General features: G+C 37.3%; 1 protein-coding gene across 1 annotated transcript in view; it reads right to left on the bottom strand.

Moving 5' to 3' along the window:
• Nucleotides 1-26,422, bottom strand: part of UBR1 (ubiquitin protein ligase E3 component n-recognin 1) — a 133,262-nt gene that overhangs the window by 6,123 nt on the left and 100,717 nt on the right. Inside the window, exons 34-44 of the mRNA XM_042942244.1 lie at nucleotides 26,225-26,318; nucleotides 24,789-24,937; nucleotides 22,685-22,740; nucleotides 21,579-21,675; nucleotides 20,731-20,798; nucleotides 19,215-19,365; nucleotides 15,988-16,075; nucleotides 14,363-14,496; nucleotides 12,959-13,067; nucleotides 10,455-10,511; nucleotides 8,128-8,205 (exon numbers count right to left, since the gene is read on the bottom strand). Coding sequence (XP_042798178.1) covers nucleotides 8,128-8,205; nucleotides 10,455-10,511; nucleotides 12,959-13,067; nucleotides 14,363-14,496; nucleotides 15,988-16,075; nucleotides 19,215-19,365; nucleotides 20,731-20,798; nucleotides 21,579-21,675; nucleotides 22,685-22,740; nucleotides 24,789-24,937; nucleotides 26,225-26,318 — 1,081 coding nt within the window. The remainder of the gene's footprint in view (nucleotides 1-8,127; nucleotides 8,206-10,454; nucleotides 10,512-12,958; nucleotides 13,068-14,362; nucleotides 14,497-15,987; nucleotides 16,076-19,214; nucleotides 19,366-20,730; nucleotides 20,799-21,578; nucleotides 21,676-22,684; nucleotides 22,741-24,788; nucleotides 24,938-26,224; nucleotides 26,319-26,422) is intronic.

Here is a 26,422-nt window from a genome sequence, read left to right as displayed (position 1 = left end):
TCAGAGGAATATGACCTTTTTAGGTGTACAATTTTTTTTTTTTTTTTAATCACAATGTGCAGTAAGGGTTCAGACACATTTCCTGTCCATTTAAGTATTGAGATCTTTAGGGCTGAAATGAGAGACTGTAGTCTTAAAGTTGATATACCCTCCATCTGGGAAACAAAGCAAGTCTTTAGGAAGGAAAAAGTGACAGAGTTGGCTTGCTTGAACCAAGCAGTACTTTGAGATCTGCCATTTTATGTAGTAGTATGCTATAGCCTTGCTACAATGCCCCCCAAAGGAGGGGGATCATTCTCTGAATTAAAGTGATAATGGCCACCCTGGAAAAAAGGAGCTTTCCACCCCTATCTCTGCCTTACAATGGACATAACAGAAACATCCAGAATTCCTTTATTTGGGCAGTAAAAAAATAAATGCAACCACTAAGCTGAGATCCAATGAGGTCAGAATAAAGAGCACCAAAATAATCTCCAATAGGGCATTAACAGTTTATTCTCTGATCCTTTGTTTTTCAGCGAAGATAAGAAAACCACCACTGTCTACTAGGAGCAGAAAGACTCTGTGCATAGATATTCCACCCATCTTCTGTAGATGAGGGGACTATTTCACTTCTAGGGGAAAGAATATAATTATAGCTCTTTTTGGATAAAGCTAGTATCTTTCACCTTTAGTGAAGGATGGCTGAGTCCTAGTCTCTAGTATCCTACAGAGGAAAATAAAGGTGATACCTAAAGTATAGTAACCAAGCAGCTTACCCTCCTATGGCAGAAATAGCTCACTTTTTTTTTTTTTTTTTTTTTTTTGAGAGAAGGCGCAAGTGAGTGACGGGCAGAGAGAGAGAGAGAGAGAGGGAGGGAGAGGGAGGGAGAGAGTGGGGAGAGAGACAGAGACAGAGACAGAGACCGAGATAGAGGGAGAGAGAAGAGGAGCTCACCTGACAGGGCTCGAGCTCACCAGAAGTTGGGCTCAAACTCAGGAACCACAAGATCATGCCTTAAGCCGAAGTCAGATGCTTAACCAACTGAGCCACCCATGTGACCCAGTCTTTTATTTATTTTTTAGGTTTATTTACTTATTTTTAGAGACAGTTTATGTCCTCAATATGACCTTGTTAGGTATACAATTTTTAAAAAATTTTTTTAATGTTTACTATTGTGAGAGAGAGAGAGAGACAGAGAGACAGAGCACAAGTAGGGGAGGGGGAAGAGAGAGGGAGACACAGAATTCAAATCAGGCTTCAGATCTATAGCTGTCAGCACAGAGCCCGATGTGGGGCTCAAACCCATGAACCGTGAGATCATGACCTTAGTCAAAGTCAGATACTTAACTGACTGAGCCACTCAGGTGCCCCCAATTTTTTTTTTTATCATGATGTGCAGCAAGGGTTCAGACACATTTCCCATCCATTTTGTTGAATGTGGGTAGAGAATACAAGTGGGAGCGGGGGAGAGAGAGTGGGAGAGAGAATCTCAATCAGGCTCCACGTGGAGCCTGACACAGGGCTCAATCTCACGACAGTGAGACCATGACCAGAGCCAAAATCAAGAGAGGGACACTTAACTGACTGAGCCATCTAGGTGCCCCCAAATGGCTCAGTCTTAACAGAAACTGATGGTGACAATAAAACTGGAGGAGATCATCAGATTTATTTTCATTTTTACTTGAAACCAGTAAGTAGTAATATCATCCAGGGGGATCTTCACTGTGATTAATGACTAACACTTTTCTCACATCCTCCTAAGAGCCAACAGTGATACTCTTTAATGCCAGGAAGATAATACTTATTCACTGGGATTCTGTGGTAGCAATACAGCCCTAAGATTAGGGGAATCACTGAATTTAGAGCTGGATGCAATCTCTGACATCACCTAGCTAATTTTTTGAGGGCTGGGAGGTAAATGATGCAACCATTTCTTTAGGTGGCTGAACTTAACCTGCATGAGACAAGCAGCAAGGTAGCTAATACCAAGGTGAGTTCTATCTAGTAACAGAGACTGGAGAATGGGCTGCCCAAGGCCCTGCTGGGGCAGTTAAACTCCCTGGCTTCAGGGTTCAAAGCAGGGGTTATAACTGAATATGAGAATTTCCTCAGTCATGCTGTAGGGTAGTGATTCTCAGAGTAGGCCACCGTTGGGTTCTTCAAGCCCTAAAAATGATGATACACTGCAATCCCTATTTTTGGCCCCTTCAAATGACAGCAAGTTATTTAACTTATGACTAAGGACTATAATAGTCACTTTGCACACCAAGGCAGTTCATTAGAATTATTGATATCCTTAAAACAAAATTTAAGAATTCTTTGTGTTTTCTGAGAACTCTAATTAAAGTTTATTAAGAAGTTTGGCAGCTGTGCAATGCTTACTTAATATTACATAACTCCTAACTGAGCTTAGGAATCCTGCAGTTTAGGAAAAAGATGCTGTGTTACTGGTACATCAGCAATGAATTCTCGAATAGGTTTTGATTTTCAGACTGCTGACATTCTTGCCTTCTAATTACAAGTTACTGCTCATTTCATGTCATCATTATTAATCCGATTTGCTATGGGTGATGGTGTGATGCCACCTGAGTGTCAAGGATACATAATTGCATCAATTATGGCCTATTGGAATTTTGGCCTATTATTTCCAAGACATGATGCATTGTGATTCAAATATGAAATATTCACACACCAATGGTTAAGGCAGATATCAACAGAATTTCTGTAGGGACATAGCTCATGAATTTATGCTATCTGAATAACTTACGTCATATTTAGCAAGTGTAAACTGTTACTTTATAGGATATTATTTTATCATACAGAATAAGGTATTTAACGTCATGCTATTTTCTTACAAAGGTAACTAATGGGTAATTCATACATGATATTAGTAATGAGTATAATGTAACTAGTGTATTTTACTTCTCACCAGTCTTTATCATCCAGATTTTTTTTGGAAAATAATCAGTGAAAAGGAAGAGGAAGATAAAAGAAAGTCTAAGAAACACTGTTTTACATTAGGTTTTAATCTGATTGAGGTGTGTGTGTGGCGGGGGGCATGGTGCCACACAAAGCTACGGAGGTTTACTCCTCTCTCTAGTATCAGGCTTAAACCTGAGCCACAATGTTATTATTTGTTTTACTGTAATAATGGGCTTCCATATAAGATTTTGCTTGGAAAAAAAAAGTGGGGGTTCTTCAGTGTTATTTCAGTGAGGATGTGGTCACCTCACTGTAATGCACATAAAACAGTGCTTAAAGACACACATATAAAAGACATTTCTAAGAGAACTACTTGTTTGTGAAGTTGAAAACAGGGTTATTTCAGTGGATGGATGTGTTGACCACACTTGTACATGTAAAGATACATGAATAAATGATGATTCTTCGAGTGCTTAAAAAAACACAAAAGGCTCCTGTAGCTTTAAAAAAAAAATTGAGGAGAGATGTCATAGAAGATGGTGGAGTAAGGAGCTCCAGGAATTGGTTCCTCTACCAATACAACTGTTGATCTGGCAAGAACTGTCTGAAGCAACTATTTTGGAACTTGGAATCTAGGTGATCATTGCAGCATCCACAGGAGTGCTTAACAAAGAAAGAGGCTGGTAAATTTTAGTAAATTTTGGCTTTTTGTGTAGTGGCTACCACCCCCTCAAAAAAATGAGGGTTGTCCTCAAAACTCAGGGTTGTTTACTTCTTCCTGGCAGTTCACTCAGGGGCTGACACACACACTGGCTATTGTTTCAACTTCTATGGGCTGAAGGGACTTCCTTGGCGGTGATGGCAGAGGGGACTTAAAGAGACAGAATATTCTTTATATTTTTTCTTATTGGATCCAGAAATTTAAGGAAATCTGTCAGTTCACTGGCTGACGGCAGCAAAAATGGAACAGAGACTTCAGTGAACACATAATAAGGAATACAGTCTCTGCAAAAACCAGTCTGGTCACTAAACAAACAGACAACTACAGCCTTCATCAAGTAACAGTGGCAATTCCAGGGGAGGGGGTAGAATCTGATTTCCAGAGCTACTACATTACAATATTCAAAACGTCCAGTTCTCACCAAAACTCACAAAGCTTACAAAGAAACAGAAATGATGGCCTAAAAAAAAAAAAAAAAAGAAAAGAAATGATGGCCTATTCACAGGAAAAAAAGAAACTGACAGAAATCATCCCTGAGGAAGCCCAGACATGACACTTGTTAATAATCAAAGATTCTAAATTAACACTTAAATGAGTTCAAAGAGCTGATGGAAACCATTGACAAAGAACTAAAGGAAATTAGGAAAACACATGAAAGAGTAGGAAATACTAGCAAAGAGAAATTATAAAAAAAAGAAACAAATAGAAAAGTACAACAGCTGAAATAAAAAACCTACTAAAGGGGTTTAACTGCATATCTGAGCTGGCAGAAGAATCAGTGAATTTTAAGACGGGATAGTTAAAATTACTGAGGAAGAGGAGCAGAAAGAAATAAGAATGAATAAAAAGGAACAGAGGGATTTATGGGACACCATCAAGCATACCAACATACACACATATTATGAGAGTCACAGAAGGAGCAGCAAGTGAAAAAATATTTTTTTGAAGAAATAATGGCCCAAACTCCTCAAATTTGTTGAAAAACATGAATTTACATGTCAGAAGTGAAACTGAACTACAAACAGGACAAATTCAAAGAGATTCACACAGAAGACATATTATGATCAAGCTGTCAAAAGTCAGAGACAAAGAAAGAAGCTTGAAAGCAGCAAGAAAAGCAATTCATCACATACAAGGAATCCTCAATAAAATTAACAGCTGAAACCATGGAGGCTAGAAGGCAGTAGGATACATGTAATGTCCTCAAAGAAAAAAAGCTGTCAACTAAGAATTCTACACCTGCCAAAACTATCTTTTAAAAACAAAGGAGAAATGAAGACATTCCCAGACCAACAAATGCTAAGGAAGTTCATCGCTGCTAGGCCTGTCTTACAAGAAGTAATAAAGGGAGTCCTTCAAGCCAAAACAGAAAAACACCAATGGCAACTTGCAGCCATGTAAAAAAAATATAGATAACTGGTAAAACTAACTACACATGTAAGTATAAAAGCTAGTATTATTATAACTTTGGAAAAATGACTCCTCTTTTTTTGTTTACTATATTATTTAAAAGACAAATGAACAAACCATCATTATAAATCTACATTAACATGCACAGAATGCATAAAAATGTAATCTGTGACCTCAACGACATAAAGAAGGGAGAAAAAATTAGAAAGGAACAGTTAATTATGCAGCTGAAACTATGATGTTGTCAACTCAAACTAAATTTAGAATGTTAACTGTAATCCCTATGGATACCCAGGTAAGTTGTAGGGTACACACAAAAATCAACTGTGTTTCAATACACCAGCAATGGAACAATCCAAAAAGGAAATTAAGAAAAATAATTGCAGGGGCGCCTGGGTGGCTCTGTTGGTTAAGTGTCTGACTCTTGGTTTTGGCTCAGGTCATGATCTCACGGTTTCATGAGTTTGAGCCCCATGTTGGGCCCCATGCTGACAGTGCGGAGTCTGCTTGGGATTCTCTGTCTTCCTGTCCCTCTGCCACTCCCCCACTTGCATGGTCTCTCTCTCAAAATAAATAAATAAACTTAAAAAAAAAGATAAATAATTTCATTCACAATAGCATCTAAAATACTAAAATATCCAGGAATAAATTTAACCAAAGAGGGCAAGACTTGTACACTGGAAACTACAAAATACTGCAGAAAGAAATTAAAGAAGGTCTAAATATGGGAAGGCATCCATGTTCATGGACTGGAGTACTTAATATTATTAAGATGGCAATACTCCCCAAAGTAATCTATAGGATTAATTTAATCTCTATTAAAATTCTAACTGCCTTTTTGCAGAAATGGAAAAGCCAATCCTCATATTTGTATGTAACTTCAAGGGGCCCCAAATAATTAAAACAACACTGAAAAAGAAAAATAAAGTTGGAAGGCTCACATGTAACAATTTTAAAACTTCTTTTACAAAGCTATAGTAACTTAAAAGTGTGGTACTAGCATAAGGATAGACAGACATAGAGACCAATGGAACAGACTTTAGGATTTAGAAAGAAACCCAAACATCACTGGCCAACTGATTTTCAACGTGGGTGCCAAGACTATCCAATAAGGGAAGAATAGTCTCTTAAAAAATGGTGCTGTGATAAGTGGAAACCACATGAAAAAAAAAAAAAAAAAGAATGAAGCCAGACTTCCTGCTTTATTCCAAAAATTAACTCAAAACAGACCCACAGCTTAAATACAGAGCTAAACTATAAAACTATTAAGAATAGACTGAAAGAGAACAGAATAGGCCACCCCAAAGTATGCTGCTTTGGCATAATGATTATTTTGAATTAAAGTTACTTAAGAAACAGCAGGTGCAAAAAGGACACTCTGACATCTATTTCGTTCTCCCGAAAGCAGGAAATAAATCTCCCATGTGAAGGTATCCTCCCTATACCAAAAGGATAGAAAATACCCTTACTGCCAAAGTTAGGGAAATCAAAGTCAAGAAGGCTGTATATATAAACTCTCTTACTTCTTCATTAATTTGGTACTCGAAGTGTAAACTCCTTTGTTTTGTCAAATCTTCACAAATAATTGTTTCTTTAACTGTAAAGTATAAACCTAGTTTCTTCTTTGAGTCACGTATCTCTGTGATCTCCCATATATATGAAATTAAATTGGTTTTTCTCCTATTAATCTGAGAGAGAGAATCCCAAGCAGGCTCCACACTGTCAGCATGGAGCCTGATGCAGGGTTCAAACTCATAAACTGAGATTGTGACTCGAGCTGAAGTCAAATGCTTAACCAACTGAGCTGCCCAGGCATCCCTCTCATATTATTCTGTCTTATGTCAATTTAATTATTTGACTAGAGGGAAGAACAGAGAGGGAGGAACAGAGAGGGAAGAAAGGAAGAGTCTCCTTCCCCTTCAGTATAAAGAAATCTTACAGCTCAACAACAAAACAGACAGTCCAATTACAAGATGGGCAAAGGGCTTGAACAGGCATTTCTCCAAAGAACATATACAAATGTCCAAAAAGCACATGAAAAGATGTTCAACATCAGTGGTCATTTAGAAAATGTGTATTAGGGCACCTGGGTGGCTCAGTTGGTTAAGCATCCAACTTGATTTCAGCTCAGGTCATGATCTCATGGTTCATGAGTTTACGCCCCATGTCGAGCTGTGCACTGACAGAGCAGAGCCTGCTTGATAGTCTCTCTCTCTCCCTCTCTGCCCCTCATGTGCTCTCTCTCTCTCAAAACTTACACTGCTGATGGAAATGTAAAATGGGACAGCCATTTATGGAAAACTGCTTACTGGCAACTCAAAGAGTTAAAGATAGAATTACCATAATGACCCAATAATTCTATTCCTAGGAATATATATAAGAGAAATGAAAATATATGCCCACATAGAAACTTGTACATGAATGTTTACGGTAGCATTATTCATAATAATCAAAAGAGGGAAACAACCTAAGTGCTCATCAATGGATAAATGGATAAACAAACTCTGTATATACATACAATGGAATATTTAAGATTTTATTTTTAAGTAATAGCTATACCTAACAGGGGGCTCAAATTCCACCGACTAAGCCAGCCAGGCACCCCTACAGTAGAATATTATTTAGCCAAGAAAGGGCCGAATACATGCTACAATTTGGATGGACTTCAAAAACTATACTATGTGAAAGCAGCAAGACACAAAAAATCATATATGATACCTTTTATATGATGTATAGAGAGTAGGCAAATTCAGAGACAGAAAGCAGATTATTGATTACCAGGGGACTGGGAAAGAGGGAAATGGGGTGTGATTACTTAGTGGATACAAGGTGTTTCTCGGGATGATGAAAAAGTTTTCAAACTAGAGAGAGGTGGTGGTTGCACAACATTGTGCAGACACTAAATTGTATTGAATTGTATACTTTGTCATCATTAACTGTATGTTTTGTGGATCTCACCTCAATAATAAAAAAGAAATCAGCAATCACTGTTATAAAAGATGCTAAGTGGTCAATTTTTAAAAAGTTAGCTAGTGGTGGTGCATACCAATTACAAGCTTAAAATTTAAAAAAAAAAAAAATTTCTTCTTACCTGAAATGAGAAGCTTGATTTAGGAGGCAGCTATAGTCATCAGGTAGCTCTATCAAACTATTTCTTTTTCTAGGGTATCTAGAAATATAATTTAAAAGACTATTTTACTTAAGAGTAAATAAACCCATGTCAAAAACCAACTAAGTAACAGAAGGAAGAATGTCTTAAAAACAACAAAAGAACCCATACTTGCACCCCATAGTAATTCCCCCTGTTGACAACATTAAATCCAAGCATCTGAGCCTAGAATTCCAAATCTTTCATCAGCTGGTTTCCTTTCCAAACTCAACCTCCACTATTCCTGAAGACTAAATTGTTCTAGCTAGATTTCCATAATGGCTAGGAAGGTAATATAAAAAAGTTGTTAAGGATACACAGGCTTTGTAATCAGACGCAGCTACAAATCCTAAATTCTCTAGTATCTAACAAGTCACTGAACCCAAGCCTGTATTTCACGGTCTGTAAACTAGAGGATGAATATATTATACTTTCTCAGTCATAAGGCACACTATCAATTTAATAATAAATTTTTGAGGTGGGGGGGAAGAAATATAAAAGACTCATGCTGATTTAAGAAATGTCAAATATAAATAATAGAATCAAGGAAACTCATAGAGCTGTTGAGGACTCAATAAGATACTGAAGTGGAACATAACGTACTTAGTACTTGATACATGTTTGTAAATGTTATTCATTCTTACAATATAATACAGATACGATAAAAGCCTTCCATGAATGCCCTGAAGAAGAATATCTGAATAACATGGACATTCTATCCTCAAACCACAATCAACTTAAATTCTGTAATTCCTTCTATGTTCAGCTAAAAATTATCTCCTCCAAGAGTAACCTGGCATCATTAAAAATCTTCTACTGTTTAAATTTCTATAGCATTAACAGTACATTCCATATACTATTACACTTTATGTTTTTAGTTTATGTACACAATTTGATTATAAATTACCCATGACCAAAAAGCTGTATGTGTTAGGTCTTTTAATTCTCCCAAAGTATTTTAGAACCATACTGGGGAAATAGTAGGTGTCTAAAAGGCACATGAGGTGCCCCTGGGTGGCTCAGTCAGTTGAGTGTCGGACTTTGGCTCAGGTCATGATCTTGCAGTTCGTGAGTTCGAGCCCCACGTCGGGCTCTGTGCTGACAGCTCAGAGCCTGGAGTCTGCTTCAGATTCTGTGTCTCCCTCTCTCTCTGCCCATTCCCCGCTCATACTCTGTCTCTGTCTCTCAAAAATGAATAGACATTAAAAAATTTTTTTTAAATAAAATAAATAAAAGGCACATAATGAACTGAAATAAAGGAAAAATTGTGTGAGATTAACAGTCCTAAAATATGTACTCATCTTTTAAACTTTTCTCTCTACTCTTTCTTTTCTTGGTGATGTGAATACTACTCTATCTAAGTTATAAAAGCTGCTCTATAATCTCTAAACCACTAAAGTGGGGTTAAGGGGTAGGCAGCATATGCACATTTACAGTGAAGGCTAAAGAATTTGAAAGAGTGAGAAAAGATGAGAATAGAAGGTGGCATATGCACTTTGTGTCACAATGTTTGCTTTGGCCATGGAAAAATGGTACTACTGATGTTAGCATTTAAGGCTAGGGGTCAATTACTCTGCTTGTTTACTGAAGCAATTCAATTTGAATAAAAATTAGACACATATAACATAAAGTAGGCCCTGGTGGGATACAAAGAAAACAAGCATGCGATCTGGCCTTATTGAACTTACTGTTGAGTGCTTTATGGTGCTGGCAGGTACGCATGCACACACACATATGAGAGGGTGTATTAGGAGAGACTTGTGGGATGAGGTCAGATTTGAATTGGTCCTTGAGGAAGAGGTGGATTATGACTGAGCCATAACTTAAAGGACACAGGAGGGCTGAAGAAAATTTTGTTGGGTAGTCTCTAAGTATAAAGATAGGAAGGGAAGGGGTAAAGGGAATAGTTCTATTTATATCTTACTCTATTCTCAAAAGGAAAAACATGTTGTACAGGAATACTGTCACTACCCTCTGATTGTAATATACCAGCAGCTCCAAGATGCCATCTCCTCCTGTGCCTTTTAATATGCATGTACACGCTTAAGAAAGAGGAGCTGGTGGAGTTAAACAATTTAAGAGGGAAAGGACAGTCCCTCCAAGAAAAAAATCAAATGCAGGAAGAATCTGAATTCTGGCAAAGACCTAAGAGAAACGCAGGAAACAATGTACTGAGTAAGAATGAAGAAGACAGACTAGAAATCATATTCAGCAAAGCAACTATTTTTGGAAACACAACCTGTAGGAAAGGACTAAGAAGTAAAACCAACCTGACTATGGTGCTTTTCTGCTTCAAACAGTTTAGTAAGGCAGGATCTGCACACCACCTATATGGAGAGCCAAGAGAAAAGCAAACAGGTCATCACAACTTCAGCACAGTGTTCATGAGTGAGCCACCCTCTCCAAATCTGTCCCTTCTTTCCATGTTCCCTCCACTAGACTTCTACAATCTTGCTCCTTTGCTTTCCTTCTCTTTGTTTTTGTGTCTGCCTATTTATTTTGTCCCCTTTCTGTTATTGATTTCTTTTTTTAAGGGCTTATCAATCAAGGTCTTACTAGAAAAACAGAAACCATTCTGAAGAGGGAATTTAATACCAGGAATTGGTGATAAAGATGACAGAAGGGCTGCAAAGCCAACCAGGAGATAAAAACACAAGGTGACCCAAAGATTAGCCAGTAACAGGAAGCCACCGCCTCTCCCAGGATGGAGGAACGAAAGGAAATTGTGGTATTACTAGAAACGAGGGGCTAGGGTCACTGATGGATACTGGAACCACCAGAGACTTGGCTGATGGGAACTAGAGCCAGAGAAGAGCTACAGTCACTGGCCAGAGATACCACACAAAGCAAAGAGAGGTGGCCTGAACACTCAGGCTTCTCTCTTCCTCCTCGCTTCCAATACCCTATTACTGCCTCCCCCAGGCTGAATACAGGCAGACGCCAACGGACAAGAAAGACTAGGCAATACGGCTTGCAAGTCTCAGTCCCCTGTACTTCAGAGCAGAGGATAAGGGGAGGCTCTGCAGGAATGGTACAAAGTGCAAGGACATTCTGTTACAAAGTTTGAATTTTTGTCATTAACCTAGAAGAGTAAGTTTAAAATGTACTGACTCCAACAACATACAAGTAAAATCAGTATAACCTATTGTGATTGTACTCAACACAAAGCATGATGCTAATTTTTAAAGATCTGTTTTAATTCATTTTTAATCACACTGGAGATTAGAACCCCTCATAAGAAATGAAGATACACAAAAAAGAACCTAACAGAAGAGATGAGAGCACAGAAAATGTGGCAGGAGACAAGCAGACATTCACACAAATCCTGACATGGACACGGAAAAAGAAACACTAATGAAAGAAAAAGGAGAAAGGTAAAGGCAGAAAATTGAAAAAATAAAGGAAATCATGGGTGTGATCATGTGATTTATAATAATAAGTATGTATATTTAGTCTTCAACCCAATTCCCAGCACAGGGAATTTCCTAAGTGATGACAGCAACAAAGGTGTGTTTTAGGATCCCTCCTAGGGATGGGGGCTGGGTACTGGGAGAACCAAACATGCGACAGAAGATTGGAACTTTCAGCTCTGCTACTTCAACCACCATGGAGGAAAGAGGGACTGGAGGTTGAATCAGTCACGAATGGCCACTGATTTAATCAACCATGCCTATGTAATATAGCCTCCAAAATCACCAACAGGACAGGATTTGGAGAACTTCCACATTGGTGAACACGTGGTGATTTGGGGAGGGTGGTGTGCTTAGGGAGTATGCAATCTTGGCTCCCTTTCTCTGTGCATCTCTTCCACCTGGCTGTTCCTGAGTAAACTGGTGATCTAGTAAGTAAAATGTTTCTCTGAGTTCTGTGAGCTGCTCTAGCAAATTAACTGAACCCAAGGAGGGGTCAGTGGAGCCTCTGTTCTATAGCCATTGGGTCAGGAGCACAGGTGACAACCTTGGACTTGCTAGTAGAAGCTGTCTGAAATGTGTCTGTATGTAGGCATGCCAGTCTATAGCAATGAGTCCTTAACCTGTGGGATCTGATGCTATCTTCAGGTAGACAGTGTAGGATTGAGGTGAATTGTAGGATACCCAGCCGGTGTCAGAGAACTGCCTGTTGGATATGTGGCCAAAACATCCTCCCCAAACACCCCAAACACTGGGTGTCAGAATCTGTAATGGAGGAAATAAAGTAAGAGTAACAGTGAGAATTAATTATTAAAACAATGCTACGTGTCAATTATATCTCAAAAAAAAAAAAAAAAAAAAAAGATGGAAATTGTGGAAGCAAAGATAGGGAAGGACACTAGAGGTTAGAAGGGTAGACAGTGATCAGGAGGGCCAGAAATGATGAGGTAGAAAGAAAGTTTTTCTCAAAAAAAGACCCACCTCTCTCAGGGAAATTTAACTGATACATTTTGATTCACCAAATGACTTTTTTATTCCCCCTCAGGCACCCTCCTGAGATGTGCGCTTCCATGTGAGATACGCTACTGTTTTAGACAGAGCCCCAATTTTGTTTCTTTTGATATTTAGTTGTGACTATGTGGCTGCTGACAACATGACCACCTCCCCCTGCTGCCCAGCCTGCCTGATGATTTATAGGAAACGGCAGCTTTAGGGAAGAGTAGTACAAGGAACGGTAATTATGGTGGGACAAGCGGAAATTCCAGCTGCCCATGGCTGCTGGACTTGTCTCCAATTCCTTGAGTGTGTGAATTAGGAACACAACAGTATAATAACCCAACAGTCACATTTTGCCCTCATAGTACCTCTGGAGGAGGGGTCTTACAGTATCCCAATATTCCTGGAAAAGCAGGAACAAATTTGTGGGTAAAGATAGATAGCTACAGAGTGCGCTGTATTCTCCTTCTGCAGGATCTGCAAGAGAATAACAATACGTTTAGTAAGCACATTATTCTTACCTGGTATTACAGCACCATCTAGATAAATTAATACATGATTTTTTAAAAATGCAAAAAAACAACTATGTGGGAAGTAGCACCCCATTTACAGGCACACCAGTTCAGTTCTAGACCACCACAATAAAGCGAGTATTGCAATGAAGCAAGTCAAGTGAATTTTTGGCTTCCCAGTGATTATTAAAGTTACGCTTCTACTATTTGTTGTCTATTTAGTGTGCAACAACAGAATTATGCCTAAAACAAAAATGTACATACCTTAATTAAAAAATATTTGATTGCTAAAAACTGCAAACCATCATCTGGCCTTTCAGCCAGTCATAATCAACCATCACAGATCACCCTAACAAATATAACAATAATGAAAAAGTTTGAAATATTGCAATAATCATCAAAATGTGACACAAACATGAAGTGAGCAAATGCTGTGGGAAAAATGGCACTGGCAGACTTCCTTGACGCAGGGTTGCCACAAACCTTCAATTTGTAAAAAATGTATCTGCAAAGTGCAATAAGGTGATGCGCAATATGACAAGGTATGCCCGTATACAGAATCACAACAAACTAGATCAAATAAACCCTACTGAACTGAGTTCAAGATACAGAAGCTGAAAGCCAATAAAGCTGACCTGTTCAGCTTAATCTCAAAGGACAAAAGCAAGAATCTCTAAACAATTTTGGTGATGCTTCCAAAATCATACAAATGTTCTGATTTTTACCCATACAAAAGCACAAGGAAGACTTGTCTACTTTGATCTAGATTTAAGGCAAGTAAAGAAGAAAGGAAATGACTGGTACTCAAACATACATATCCTCACTTTGTTACAACAGGCCTTTCCTAGCAGCATTTTACTTCTTTTGTAGTAGTCATATGTTCAAAAGTCAAATAAGGAGTATAAAATAACATTTTCCTCCTACTTAACCAAATTGTTCTCTTCCCTAAATGCAACCAATGTTCCTAATTTTTTGTATATCCTAACAGTTATATTCTGTGTGCACACATTTTATAAGCTCAAGTACATCAACTATACATAGATAGGAGTCCTGAGTATGTTTTGCATATTATGAAGCTAATCTCACTTTTGGTCTCACCTTTAGCCCATACCACAGCAGGGGCACACATGTTGACAGTGAACATTGATGAAAGAGGCAGAGAACAGAAAAGTAGTTTTGCCCTCACCTTGTATTTTTGAGGTTGAAGGTAAGAAAAAATATCTATTATATCCTATTCTGAGATTTCACTTTCCTACTTACTTGTCAGCAGTTCATCAGGTGGAGTTACTCCAAGTAAATAGTGGAAAAACAAGGCAGCACAGCGAAGGTAAGGGGTGATACCATTCTTCAATGAGACCCACAAATACCAGCCAGGAATACCACACCCAATGCAGCTAAGAGGCAATAATTCCAGAACAGAACAGGATACTGATCAGACTAAACCCCTAGACTTTAAACACATCCTCATTTAAAAACATAGCTAAGTATTTAAATAATTTTTTATCCATTTAATTTTTAAACATTTAAAACATAATATTTAACTGGCAATAGCTTCTATATTTAAATCTTCTGAAAGTTTCCTAAATAAAACCACAAATCTTGTATCTTTTACCATGTAGGTTTTTATTTAGTTAAAAAATAAATCAATTATTTATATTATGATTAGCAATATGTAATAATTATTAATAATATTAATAATCATTAATTTTTAAATGAGGGGCAGGCAAAGGTTTATTAGAGTATAAGAAAGTAAGAATAGTATGAAAGCTCTTTACAGAGAGGGGGCATATGAAAGTGAATGCCCCTACCATGTAAATTTTTAAAGCAAATAACTATTTTCTTCTTTATCCTAACCCTTATGATGAAATGTGAATCAGATATATTTATCAATAACTAACCAAAGCAGTTAAGTTAGCTAAAAAATTAATACTTTCTTGATTTCTGTATTTAAGTTGGTGATTCATAGAGCAGTGAAAAGTACTCTATATCATACTTGCAATGTTACAACACAAAGAGTGAACCCTAATGTAAACTATGGACTTTAGTTAACAATAATGTATTGACACTGTTTTATCATCTTTAACAAATCTACCACACTGAAGGCTGGATGTTAATTACAGGAGAAACTGGTGATGGGAGGGAGTATACAGGAACGTTATGTACTTTTTGTTTAAATTTTCTGTAAGCCTAATAAAACAGCTCTAAAAAATAAAGTCTAGTAACACACACACACACACACACACACACACACACACACACACACACACTGTCTCTCTCTCTCTCCCTCTCCCTCTTCCTCTCTCTCTTCAGTACCTAACTAAAAAACAAAACAAAACAGAAAACCTAACTAAAAATTGATGAAGAAAATGAAAGCAAAGAGGGGAGAGTTTGGCAGCATGTAGAGCTCAGTGGGGCACTCTTATTATACTTTTGATTTTAGCCTTTGCATCGCCAATATATTTCACATGTTACATAAAAGCCATAAAAAAAAATCTCTAGTTAGTTAAGCGTATCAACTGTATAGATTGCTTTAAATGGATGACCTATTTTCTATTTTGTACATTTATTTAAATTCTAAATGCTGCCATTTGTTAAAATTTTATTATCTTTGGCCTATGTTCCCCGAACAGTTATAAAAGTAAAGATGTATCAAAACTGTTCTTTATAACAAGAATAAAGAACAGTTTATAAGAGTAAAGATGTATCAAAACTTGTTTCAGTCTCAGAAACAAACAAATGGGTAGCTGTAATTCCAAAAGCTCTTAACTGATTTTTAAAAACTGGAATTAAAATGGTTCAAAAGTTATTGTGCCAAACAACTGAACAAAGAGGTGGAATTATTAAAACAATACTGAAATAGGTTGAACTAATGAACTGCTACTCACCCATTTGTATATTGAGAAACTTCTGCCAAGAAAGAAGATGCAGAACGAGCCTCTTCACTCTCTTCTTGAACCTGAGCAAGGGGGAGGTCTGAAAAAGAAATTCTGAAAGATAAATCTATGAGTTTCCTATTCAATGTATTAATTACACCTCAATATCATGGTGTCAGGATAATAAACAATGTCAACTCAACTGAGGCTCTTTTCCTTTTTCTCAATCTAAACAGTTGATTCTAAATATTAAAACTGTTGGGTAAGGGGCACCCGGGTGGCTCAGTCAGTTAAGGGTCCAACTGCAGCTTAGGACATGATCTCATGGTTCGTGAGTTTGAGCCCTGTGTCGGCCTCTGTACTGATAGCTCAGAGCCTGGAGCCTGCCTCAGATTCTGTGTCTCCCTCTCTCTGCTCCTCCTCCGCTTGCGTGCACGTGCTCACTCGCTCTCTCTCTCTCTCTCTCTCTCTCAAAAATAAACATTAAAAAAAAAAACCTCTTAGGTAAACTTTATCAGTATATTAGATGAAGAAACACATAGGGCAGAATCACATGGATGTTTAATAAATGCTTATCTCATTGTAATATGACCAGGTAAACAAATTAGTGGTCATCTATCTGCTTTGCATTCCTAGGAGTCTTAGCTAACAGGTAGAAATTCAGCTTCTAGAAAGGGAAGTAGGTTGCTGTCCTGCCTTTACTCTCAAGCAACACATTAAGAAGAACCTCGTAAGGTAATTTCCTTCATTAATCTATCCTTAAGGAGGACCATCCTAAACCTTTCCACCAATTGCTAACTCACTCACTTAGGTTAAAGCTCTGGATAAGACACTTAAGTTCTCTGAACTTCAGTTTTATCATATTAAAATGGGTAGAAAAATGCCAACATTGGAGTTCAATGTGATGGATGGTTACATCCCATTCGAATAGTGCTCTCTTGTTTTAAAAATACTTAAAAAAATATATACATTAATTCATCTGAAAGACAATTAAAATTACCCTGTGTCTCTTACTTTGGTTGGATATTGCTAGTTCTTCTCCTTTCAGTTAAGATCTCTTTAGGAAAAACACACTTTTTTTAAAAAAAGGAAAATATGGGGCGCCTGGGTGGCTCAGTCGGTTGAGCGCCGACTTCGGCTCAGGTCACGATCTCGCGGTCCGTGAGTGCGAGCCCCGCATCGGGCCCCTGTGCTGACAGCTCAGAGCCCGGAGCCTGTTTCAATTCTGTGTCTCCCTCTCTCTGACCTTCCCCCATTCATGCTCTGTCTCTCTCTGTCTCAAAAATAAATAAACGTTAAAAAAAAAAAAAAAAAAGGAAAATATATCATGAATTCATATTGATATTTCCAATTTAAATATGTTTAATATTTGCATGACTGAAGTGAATTTTACATGCAGTGAAATACACAAACAATAAATGTACCATTTGATGAGTTTTGACAAATGCACACACCCATGTAACAAGATCTTTTAAAATGAAACTTTATTTCTTAAAGCAGTTTTAGGTTCATTACAAAATTGAGAGGAAAGCACTGAGTTTCCAGATACCTGCCCTACTATCAACAGCTTGCACTAGAGTGGTACATTTGTTACAATCAATGAACCTATACTGACACATCATTATCATCCGAAGTTCACAGTTTACATTAGGGTTCATCCTGGTATTGTGCATTCTGTAGGTCTTCACAAACGAAATGTAGCCACTGTTACAGTATCATACAGAGTAGTTTCACTGCCCTCAAAATCCTCTGTGCTCTCCAAATTCACCACTCTCTTTCCGCCCCCCCCGCCCCCCGCCTCCCCCCCCCCCCCCCCCCCCCCCCCCCCCCCCCCCCCCCGGTAATCACTGATATACTGTCTCCATAGCTTTGCCTTTTCCAGAATGTCATATACAGTTGACCCTTGGACAACATGGGGGTTAAGGGTGCCAACATCCTGCATAGCCAAAAATCTACCTATACATTTTGACTCTCCAAAAACTAACAGGCTACTGTTGACTGAAAGCCTTACTGATAAGATATTGAGTCACTTAACATGCATTTAAAAAAAAATTTTTTTTTAAGTTTATTCATTTTTGAGAGAGCACAAGTGAGGGTGGGGCAGAGAGGGAGAGGGAGACACAGAATCTGAAGCAGGCTCCAGGCTCTGAGCTGTCAGCACAGAGCCCGATGCAGGGCTCAAACTCACGAACCGTGAGATCACGACCTGAGCTGAAGTCGAACACTTAACCAACTGAGCCACCCAGACGCCCCAACACGTATTTTGTATAACATTATATATGTATGTTACATGTTATATATTTTGTGTGTTATATACTGTATTCTTACAATAAAGTAAGTTAGAGAAAAGAACAATCATTAAGAAAATCATACGAGAAAATCAGGCAACAACAGATGTTAGCGAGGATGCAGAGAAAGAGGATCTCTTTTGCATTGTTGGTGGGAATGCAAGCTGGTGCAGCCACTCTGGAGAACAGTATGGAGGTTCCTCAGAACATTAAAAATAGAACTACCCTACGACCCAGCAAATGCACTACCAGGTACTTATCCAAGGGATACAGATGTGTTGTTTCAAAAGGACACATGCACCCCAATGTTTATAGCAGCACTATCAACAATAGCCAAAGTACAGAAAAAGCCCAAATGTCCATCGATGGATGAATGGATAAGAAGATGTGGTATATATATACAATGGAGTATTACTTGGCAATCAAAAAGAATGAAATCTTGCCATTTGCAACTACGTGGATGGAACTGGAGGGTATTATGCTAAGTGAAATTAGTCAGTCAGAGAAAGACAATAATCATATGACTTCACTCATATGAGGACTTTAAGAGACAAAACACATGAACATAAGGGAAGGGAAACAAAAATGATATAAAAACAGGGAGGGGGACAAAACAGAAGAGACTCATAATTACGGAGAACAAACTGAGGGTTACTGGAGAGGTTGTTAGAGGGGGGATGGGCTAGATGGGTAAGGGGCACTAAGGAACCTACTCCTGAAATCATTGTTGCACTATATGGTAACTAATTTGGATGTAAATTTTAAAAAATAAAAAAAAAACAAAAACAAAAAACACAACATCCATAAAGAAACAAATAAATGATCATTCAACAAGAGAAATAACGTAGAACTTTGAAATATGTGATATGACTAATTGCATGCATAATTAATTTTGCCAATAAACCATGGGCAAATGTTATTTATTTTATAGTTAACTGATGTGAGCTTTACCTGTGTCTATGGTAAGAAGGATCTGAAGCATGTGTGCCATGGTGATCAAATGGAAGAGATAAAGGTGGTTATACGAGGAACTAATTGATGAAGGCTGCAGATCAACAGTGTCATCCCAATACAAGGATGGAAATGCTAACACAGCACCAACCTATAAGAGAAAACAGATATCAACATGAGTGACGACAAAGACCAGTGCAAGCTAATCTCATAACTCAAAGTACAGAGCATCAGATGCTCTGTGCTCGTGTGTGGGTTTTTTTTGTTCTTGTTTTTTATATATTTTGTTTTTAAGGAATCTCTGCACCCAATGTGGGGCTTGAACTCATGACCCTGAGATCAAGAGTTACATGTTCTACCGACTGAGCCAGCCAGGCGCCCCTGTGTGGGTTTCTTTTTATAACTAGCCACAACATTTTCCCTAATTATTCAATAGAATATCTTAGAATATAGTGTACCATAAATGGAGAACAAAAGTCATCACCTAACAGGTTATCCCTTTGCTGAAACTTCTTTTTCTAGGCAGTGGTCTCAATCCTGTGGTTGAGAAGATTCAATATTACAATAACATGGGGAGCTCTTAAAAGAACACCGATACACAGACTAGTCCAATCAAATTATAATCTCAGGGTATAGAGCCTATTTACCAGCATTCCTTCCAAAGTTTCCCCAAAAGGTTCCAAAAGATGGGAGTGACAACCACTGGGCATAGTCCTGAACAATGAGGGATGGGGGACACTGACTAATCTTATATCCACAGATTCCATACTCCCAACCTCACCAACGATCTCTCTAGGGGACTCATTTTGAAGGAATGGAATCATAGTAGGGCTGGAAAAGCTCTACAAGAAACTCATAAAACAGTTGCCACCTATCCATAGGTGTTTGGGAGAAGCCCACATATGTCAATGGCCTGGTACCCATCACCAAATGATCAATGATTTTAATTTAAGACAGCTCATACTGTCATTTACTGCTTATAATGTAAACAAGTTAAGAAAAGGGGGGAGGAAGAAAGCACAATATATATTTTAAAAAGTCTGCTTGGACAGACACCAACTCAATATAATCAACTAGGACAAGAACTGCAAAATAAAGAGTAAATGTGCTTTCACTTGTAAAGTGATTTTGAGGGGTGCCTGGGTGGCTCAGTCGGTTAAGCGTTTGACTTGGGCCCAGATCATAATCTCACAGATCGTGAGTTTGAGCCCTGCATCGTGCTCTGTGCTGACAGTTCAGAGCCTGGAGCCCGCTGTGGATTATGTGTCTCTCTCTCTCTCTCTGTCCCTCCCCTGCTCGTGCTCTCTCTCTCTCAAAAATAAATAAACATTAAAAAAAAAAGTGGTTTTGATGGTCTCATTCAAATCTCTATTTTAAACAGAATGGAGAAGAGACTAAATTTCATAATCTGAACACCAATAATTTATAATCTTGAATAAAGAACATGAACTTGAATGAGGAAAACATATGAAATTATAAACTTGAGAGACTTTAAGAAATTTTATTGAATACTTACCAAAACATGAAATAGGTCTATAGACAGAAGGCAAGGTGTATCTTCTGATTTTAGGTTAGGAAGAACAACTAAAAAATACCAAACAACAGTGCAATTAATTAAGATAGCAATGTGGTTATAAATATAATGCAAAACACCTAAAACAAAAATATAACAGGGATATAAAATACAGAAACTGGTAAAATGGCATATCACACTTTTATGAATGGGGACCATAATTAAAAATAAACTATACTGAGAAAAACTTCCTAGAAAGCCTTGGATATAATTTAAGTGTTAAAGGAGAAGATCCAGGAAGAAAAGGTAAAGAGCATAAATGAAATAGAGGTTGTTCAAAAAATATTTGCTCCATGAATAAGAAAAATTACTTTTATACAATGTTCCTTAATACTTTTTTCCTAACTATACATTTCTAAGTGTTTTGTGACACATTAAATATGTGAACAATTTGGAGGGGGGCAGAGAGAGCATGCAAAGCAGTGTAAGTAAAATGAGGATGAAGAATATCCCCTTGAACCAGCAAAATTAAACCTATTTTTAAATGATCTTTCCATGTCATTGCTCCCTTTTCTTACCAGATGAGGACAAAAATATGTTAGTGGTTGTGGATGTTGATTCAATAAAGCCTCTAGGTGGGAACAAGGGACATAACTTGAAAACATTTGGAAAATACCTGAGTTTTAAAATAAGACTACAGTTATTGTACGGGCATCTATGTCTTTGTTTTTTCTTTTAGAAAGCTGCTATAGTAGTGTTCAAAATTAGTTCAGTGTGTTGTTTCCGAATGATATACACTGCCAGAAATGCAAAGGAAAAAGACATATAATAATATTCAGAGAAGAGTCTACCTGATAGGAGACGAATCAGATGTTTCTGTATCAGGACCTGAGGACACGTAATCTTCTGTGCAATGGCAAACTGCATTAATGCTTTCAGACCATTATGCTAGATTGTAAGAGAGGGGAAGAGAAAAAGGGCAGATGACAGACCTAAGTCATTCACTATAAAAATCATTCCCAGTCTGCAAGTATTAGTTGTAGCCTTATTATAAACTTTACATTCTTGCAGTTAAAGTATAATATTTATAATATTTTTAATACTTTCAGGAAGTTTTATGAACTTATCAAATTTTAATAGATTTTTCCATGACCAAGAGATATTAAAGCTATAATTATTTCAATTCTCATTTAGATACTCATTTTCCCCAGAGTCAATTTCTTAAATTTACTGGATTAATTTACCCTGAGGCCTGGGCAAAAAAATTTATAAAAATTCTAAAATCATGGCCAGAAAAACCCCACTAAATGCAGGGAATAGATCTGCCTTCCAAACAGGCGGCCAGGAAGTGTAGGGAAGCACATTGTATATTAAAAGTCCCCTGTGCCTTGGGAAAACAAGAGGAAAATGGCTAGGAGCAGGGGTGCTCTATGGAATCCTTGGTTGCCCACCCTGTTTTCAAGGGGCTATTTCTTGAGCTTAGGTCTGGAGACGGGTATAGTCCTGTAGTGTTAAGATCTGCCCATCAAGGAGCCATGGCTTAGTTTTACTCTTGAATTCACTATGATTATTTATGTAGAGTTAAGCCAGCATTAGTACTTAATGTTACATGATGGCACAAAATTAGCGAAGAAGGAAAATGTAGGGGACACTGAATTTCTGACTTGGCAATAAGCAGAGAAGGGGAGAAAAAAGGGACAAAGTATCATCTGAAATCTATGAATTACATTTAACCACCGAGATTGAGTAAGCTCTCTAAAGTGCACAATGCGGGCCATTTTGTCTCCTGTGAGACTGAGGTAGCTTTGTAAAAAAGAAAAAAAAAATAGAATTCCACTAATTTTTACAGAAAAAGGAGTGAATTAAAAAAAATGATTTTAAAAACTAATAAATTAACTATAGATTATACCAAAAAAGCCTACTATGAGTTACACATACCTTGCTGGAATATACATACCTGTCTATTTTGAAGTGCTCCAAACAGAGGTTTTCCTTCATCTCCCAAGAGGTTTTCTCAAAGAGTAAGAAAAACAAAAATAATAAATCCTGAATACTGCTACAATTGTTTACTTGGTTTCTATCAGATGTTCTTTAAATATATTTTTGACCAGATGATTTGCACTTTTCCCCTTCAAAGTTTCATGTTTAAGTCTAGACCAAAATTTCCAAATTTTTGAGTGAGAAGATATTATAGAAGCAAACTGTCACTACACATAATAAAGTCCCTGCAGCTCTCTACAGAGAGTACCTGGGAAAAACAAAGCAGCCTGGTTTATTTTTCGTCCTTTTAACCTCTCTTCTACACAAAAAATTTTTCAGCAAGTAATTTTATGTACGGTCACAACGTATTTTGTTTTAAAATACATAAGGCAATGCAGGTAACTATTGCTCTTACGCATACTTTTAAAAAATAATTACATGACAGGAAAAAAAAATTGAAAATTCAAAAAACCCCACGGATTCAGATACATTTTGCCTTGTTGGCTAGGGCATTTATTGCTAAATTACTCTTACTTTCATTGATCTTTGGCAGCAGATACACCTATGAGTTAGGAAGGTTTACTTCCTATTTTCTTTTTCCATCTTTGAATGGACAGTAAAAAAAGACTCTGTATATTGATTCTTCAACTGTAGTTCCTAACTATGCCAACATGTTCTGTGTATGTCTTGCCATACCCATAGGGAATGAAGTAAGTCAGATGCTTATGCACTAGGAATAAAGTACAGCACTATGTTCTGGGATGGAAAAAGCACTGAAGTGAAAACAGTATAATACTGTATTAATAAAATAAAACCCAATTACTAGGTTACAGAACCACATAGGAACCACTGGACCACTGGAAGCCCTCCAGTGAACTTCTCATCACTTTTCTGACAAAAACTGTGACCTTTTTTTGTGTTAACTATCTAAACTCCCGATTCCTAACGTTTGTCTTGCCAAGGATAGTAAAGTGTAAAATATCTTCACTGAAACTGTCAAGAGACTTAGTAGTAGATCATGACTCCAAAAGAATGCTTTACATTTCTTACCGGTTTGTTCAGATTCTATTCTGTTTAAATCTCATTCTTCCTATTTCTCATTTTATTCAACCACAGGAAAGATAAACCTGTGTGTAATCTTTTATCCATGACTTAAGTCTGACAGGTTTGGATGTGACTCCTAAAATCTGTTCAGGAGGCTGAAGCTCGTGTGCAGGAAGGTTTTGTGGCTTCGTGCTACTTAATTCAAATCATGAAATGGTGTCTTGTTACAAAAAAATATGTAAATGAAGAAAAGATGATAGACTCCATTGGGAGCAACCACCAAAAATGTATATTGGAAAGGGAGACTGAAACCATCTTGGATAAAGAGGACATAAAAGAATTACAGTTCTTACTCTTTTTTAGATAGTATTCTATCTCATACTGTAATAAGCAAATATGCTGATTTTAAAAACTAAGAAATCCTTCACTACTACACTCTTCTTCCCCCCATCCCAATTTATACTGTGTAAATTTAAGGTATACAACATTTTGATTTGATTGCTGCATTCTTCTATAAGAAGTTTAAATTTTGGCAGAGAATTTGACAGTGGGGTTCCATTATGACCTGGTGAGTTCCTGCCTGCTAGTCTGTCTCTCTCACAACTACCTCAGTCTTCTTTTCCCTTTTCTGATAATGTTTTAGGTGACTTTGGTTTCCCTTTCTTTTTTCTCTCAAGGTGTAAAAGAAACAAAAATTACTGAACATTTCTGGCTTGATTCTTGTTCCTTTGCCTTTTTTTCCCTTGATTTTCCTAGTGTGTTATAAATCTGCCAGCTTTTGAATATAGCTTGCTTCATGCTATACCTTTCAAATATTTTGAGCTTCTGTTGCATATGACCAATACTGTAGTTAAAAAGGGATCAATACAAAAATTATCAGACTAAATGGCATCAGGCTACAGTAATCTACTGAGATACCAATAGTCCTCAAACAATTCAAACTATTTTAAGACATCAGGGAAAAGGAAACATTTCTGGTCAATCAATGTTAATTCTTTTTCTATGAACCCTCCGAAGTAGTCTCTCACAGGCATTACCAATTGCCTGGACAGTGAAAGCACATGTGCTCCAGGTCATCATGGGGACTCGAGGATCCGTTTCATCAGGAGGTACTTTTAGTCCAATTCTGTAAATTGTTGTAGCAAAGAGAATGACCATTTCCTTGATGCTATTAGAATATTTTATCCTAAAAGTAAAACAAGAAAATTTTATATAGTGATTTAATAAAAGGGGTTACCTACAGAATAAGGTACAGAAACAAAAATTTAACAATTTAGGTACTGAAACAACAATTTAACTCTTTTGACAAAGTAAAATGCTCTTTGTCAAATTGGAGATTAGAGCCTCTGAAGAAAAAATGGGACTGTAGCTCTTATAGGTAGAAAAATATCTCTTACAAAATGATAATGGCTCATATAACTTTACTTCATATAAAAGATGTAGTAAAGGATCACAGAAAGGATCCAGGTCCAAATTAAGGACAGACTGGAGAGAAGGAATAAAATTCAAAGCAAACAGATCTGACCTAACAAGTTTTAATGTGTGGAAAGGGACTAAGAGAAACTTCAGTGTTAACAGGGTGTGTGTGAAACAGAGAGAGAATGAATACACCATGTACTTGGGAGTGATAAGTTCTGATTTCCTGAACTTCCTTTTGTAAAAAGTATTTTGTTTTTTTAAGTTTATTTATTTTGAGAGAGAGGGAGAGAGAGAGGGAGAGAGAGAGAGAGAGCGCACACGTGAGCACGGGAGAGTCCGTGAGTGTGAGTGGGGGAGGGGCAGACAGAAAGGGAGAGAGAGAATCCCAAGCGGGCTCTGCACTGTTAGCAAGATCTCATGAACCATGAGATCATGACCTGAGTTGAAATCAAGAGCCGGACGCTAACCGACTGAGCCATCCTAGCGCCCCTGTAACAAGTATTTTCAACAGCAAGAGGATTCAAAATATAAACAAGAATCACAACTAAAAAAGTGTACATCAGAAAATATTTATTAAATAATAATGATAATAATAATAATACCTGATTTGGATACATTATATTTTTCAAAGTGTTTTCACATAAGTATTTTTTCAATAACCTTATGATGTAAGATAAGAAGCTACTGTTTCAATTTTACAAACAAGAAAATGAATGGGGGTGGGGGTTGACCTGAGACTTTACAGAAATCAGAGTTAGATATGTCTTTAATTGAAATCTCTTAAATTCTGCTCTTATTGTAGGTTGGACTATATAGAAATGGCATTTTTGTTGGTCAAAAATGGTTAATTACAGGCAGGATTCACTCTAATACATATTACTCTAATACCTCAAACCACTTAATTTTATTATACAAATAAAACTCCAGGGAGAAACAAGACAAAAACGGGATAAAGAAACAATTTTGCAAATAAGGCAGGAAGGAAGGAAGGATTGTTCTTCACTCTTATTTTCACAGCCATTTACAAACTACTCTTAACTACTTGGATACTTACGAAGGCTGAATTCCAAAACTCAGGATAGAATGGAACTCAAAAGTGGAATCTCCCATTCCTTGATCAACTAAGACTGGAATTGGTGGGTTTTCTCCTTATAAATGAAAAGAAAAAAGAATGAAAAATCACAAGGGTTTAGTGTGACACACACTTTTCTAGCTGTTTAAAATTATATATGACCATTTTAGAAAACTTAGA

Source organism: Panthera leo, chromosome B3 (genome assembly GCF_018350215.1).
Source record: "Panthera leo isolate Ple1 chromosome B3, P.leo_Ple1_pat1.1, whole genome shotgun sequence".
NCBI lineage: Eukaryota > Metazoa > Chordata > Mammalia > Carnivora > Felidae > Panthera > Panthera leo.
The sequence above is the reverse complement of the archived record's forward strand: the minus strand, read 5'-3'. Positions and strand labels throughout refer to the sequence as shown.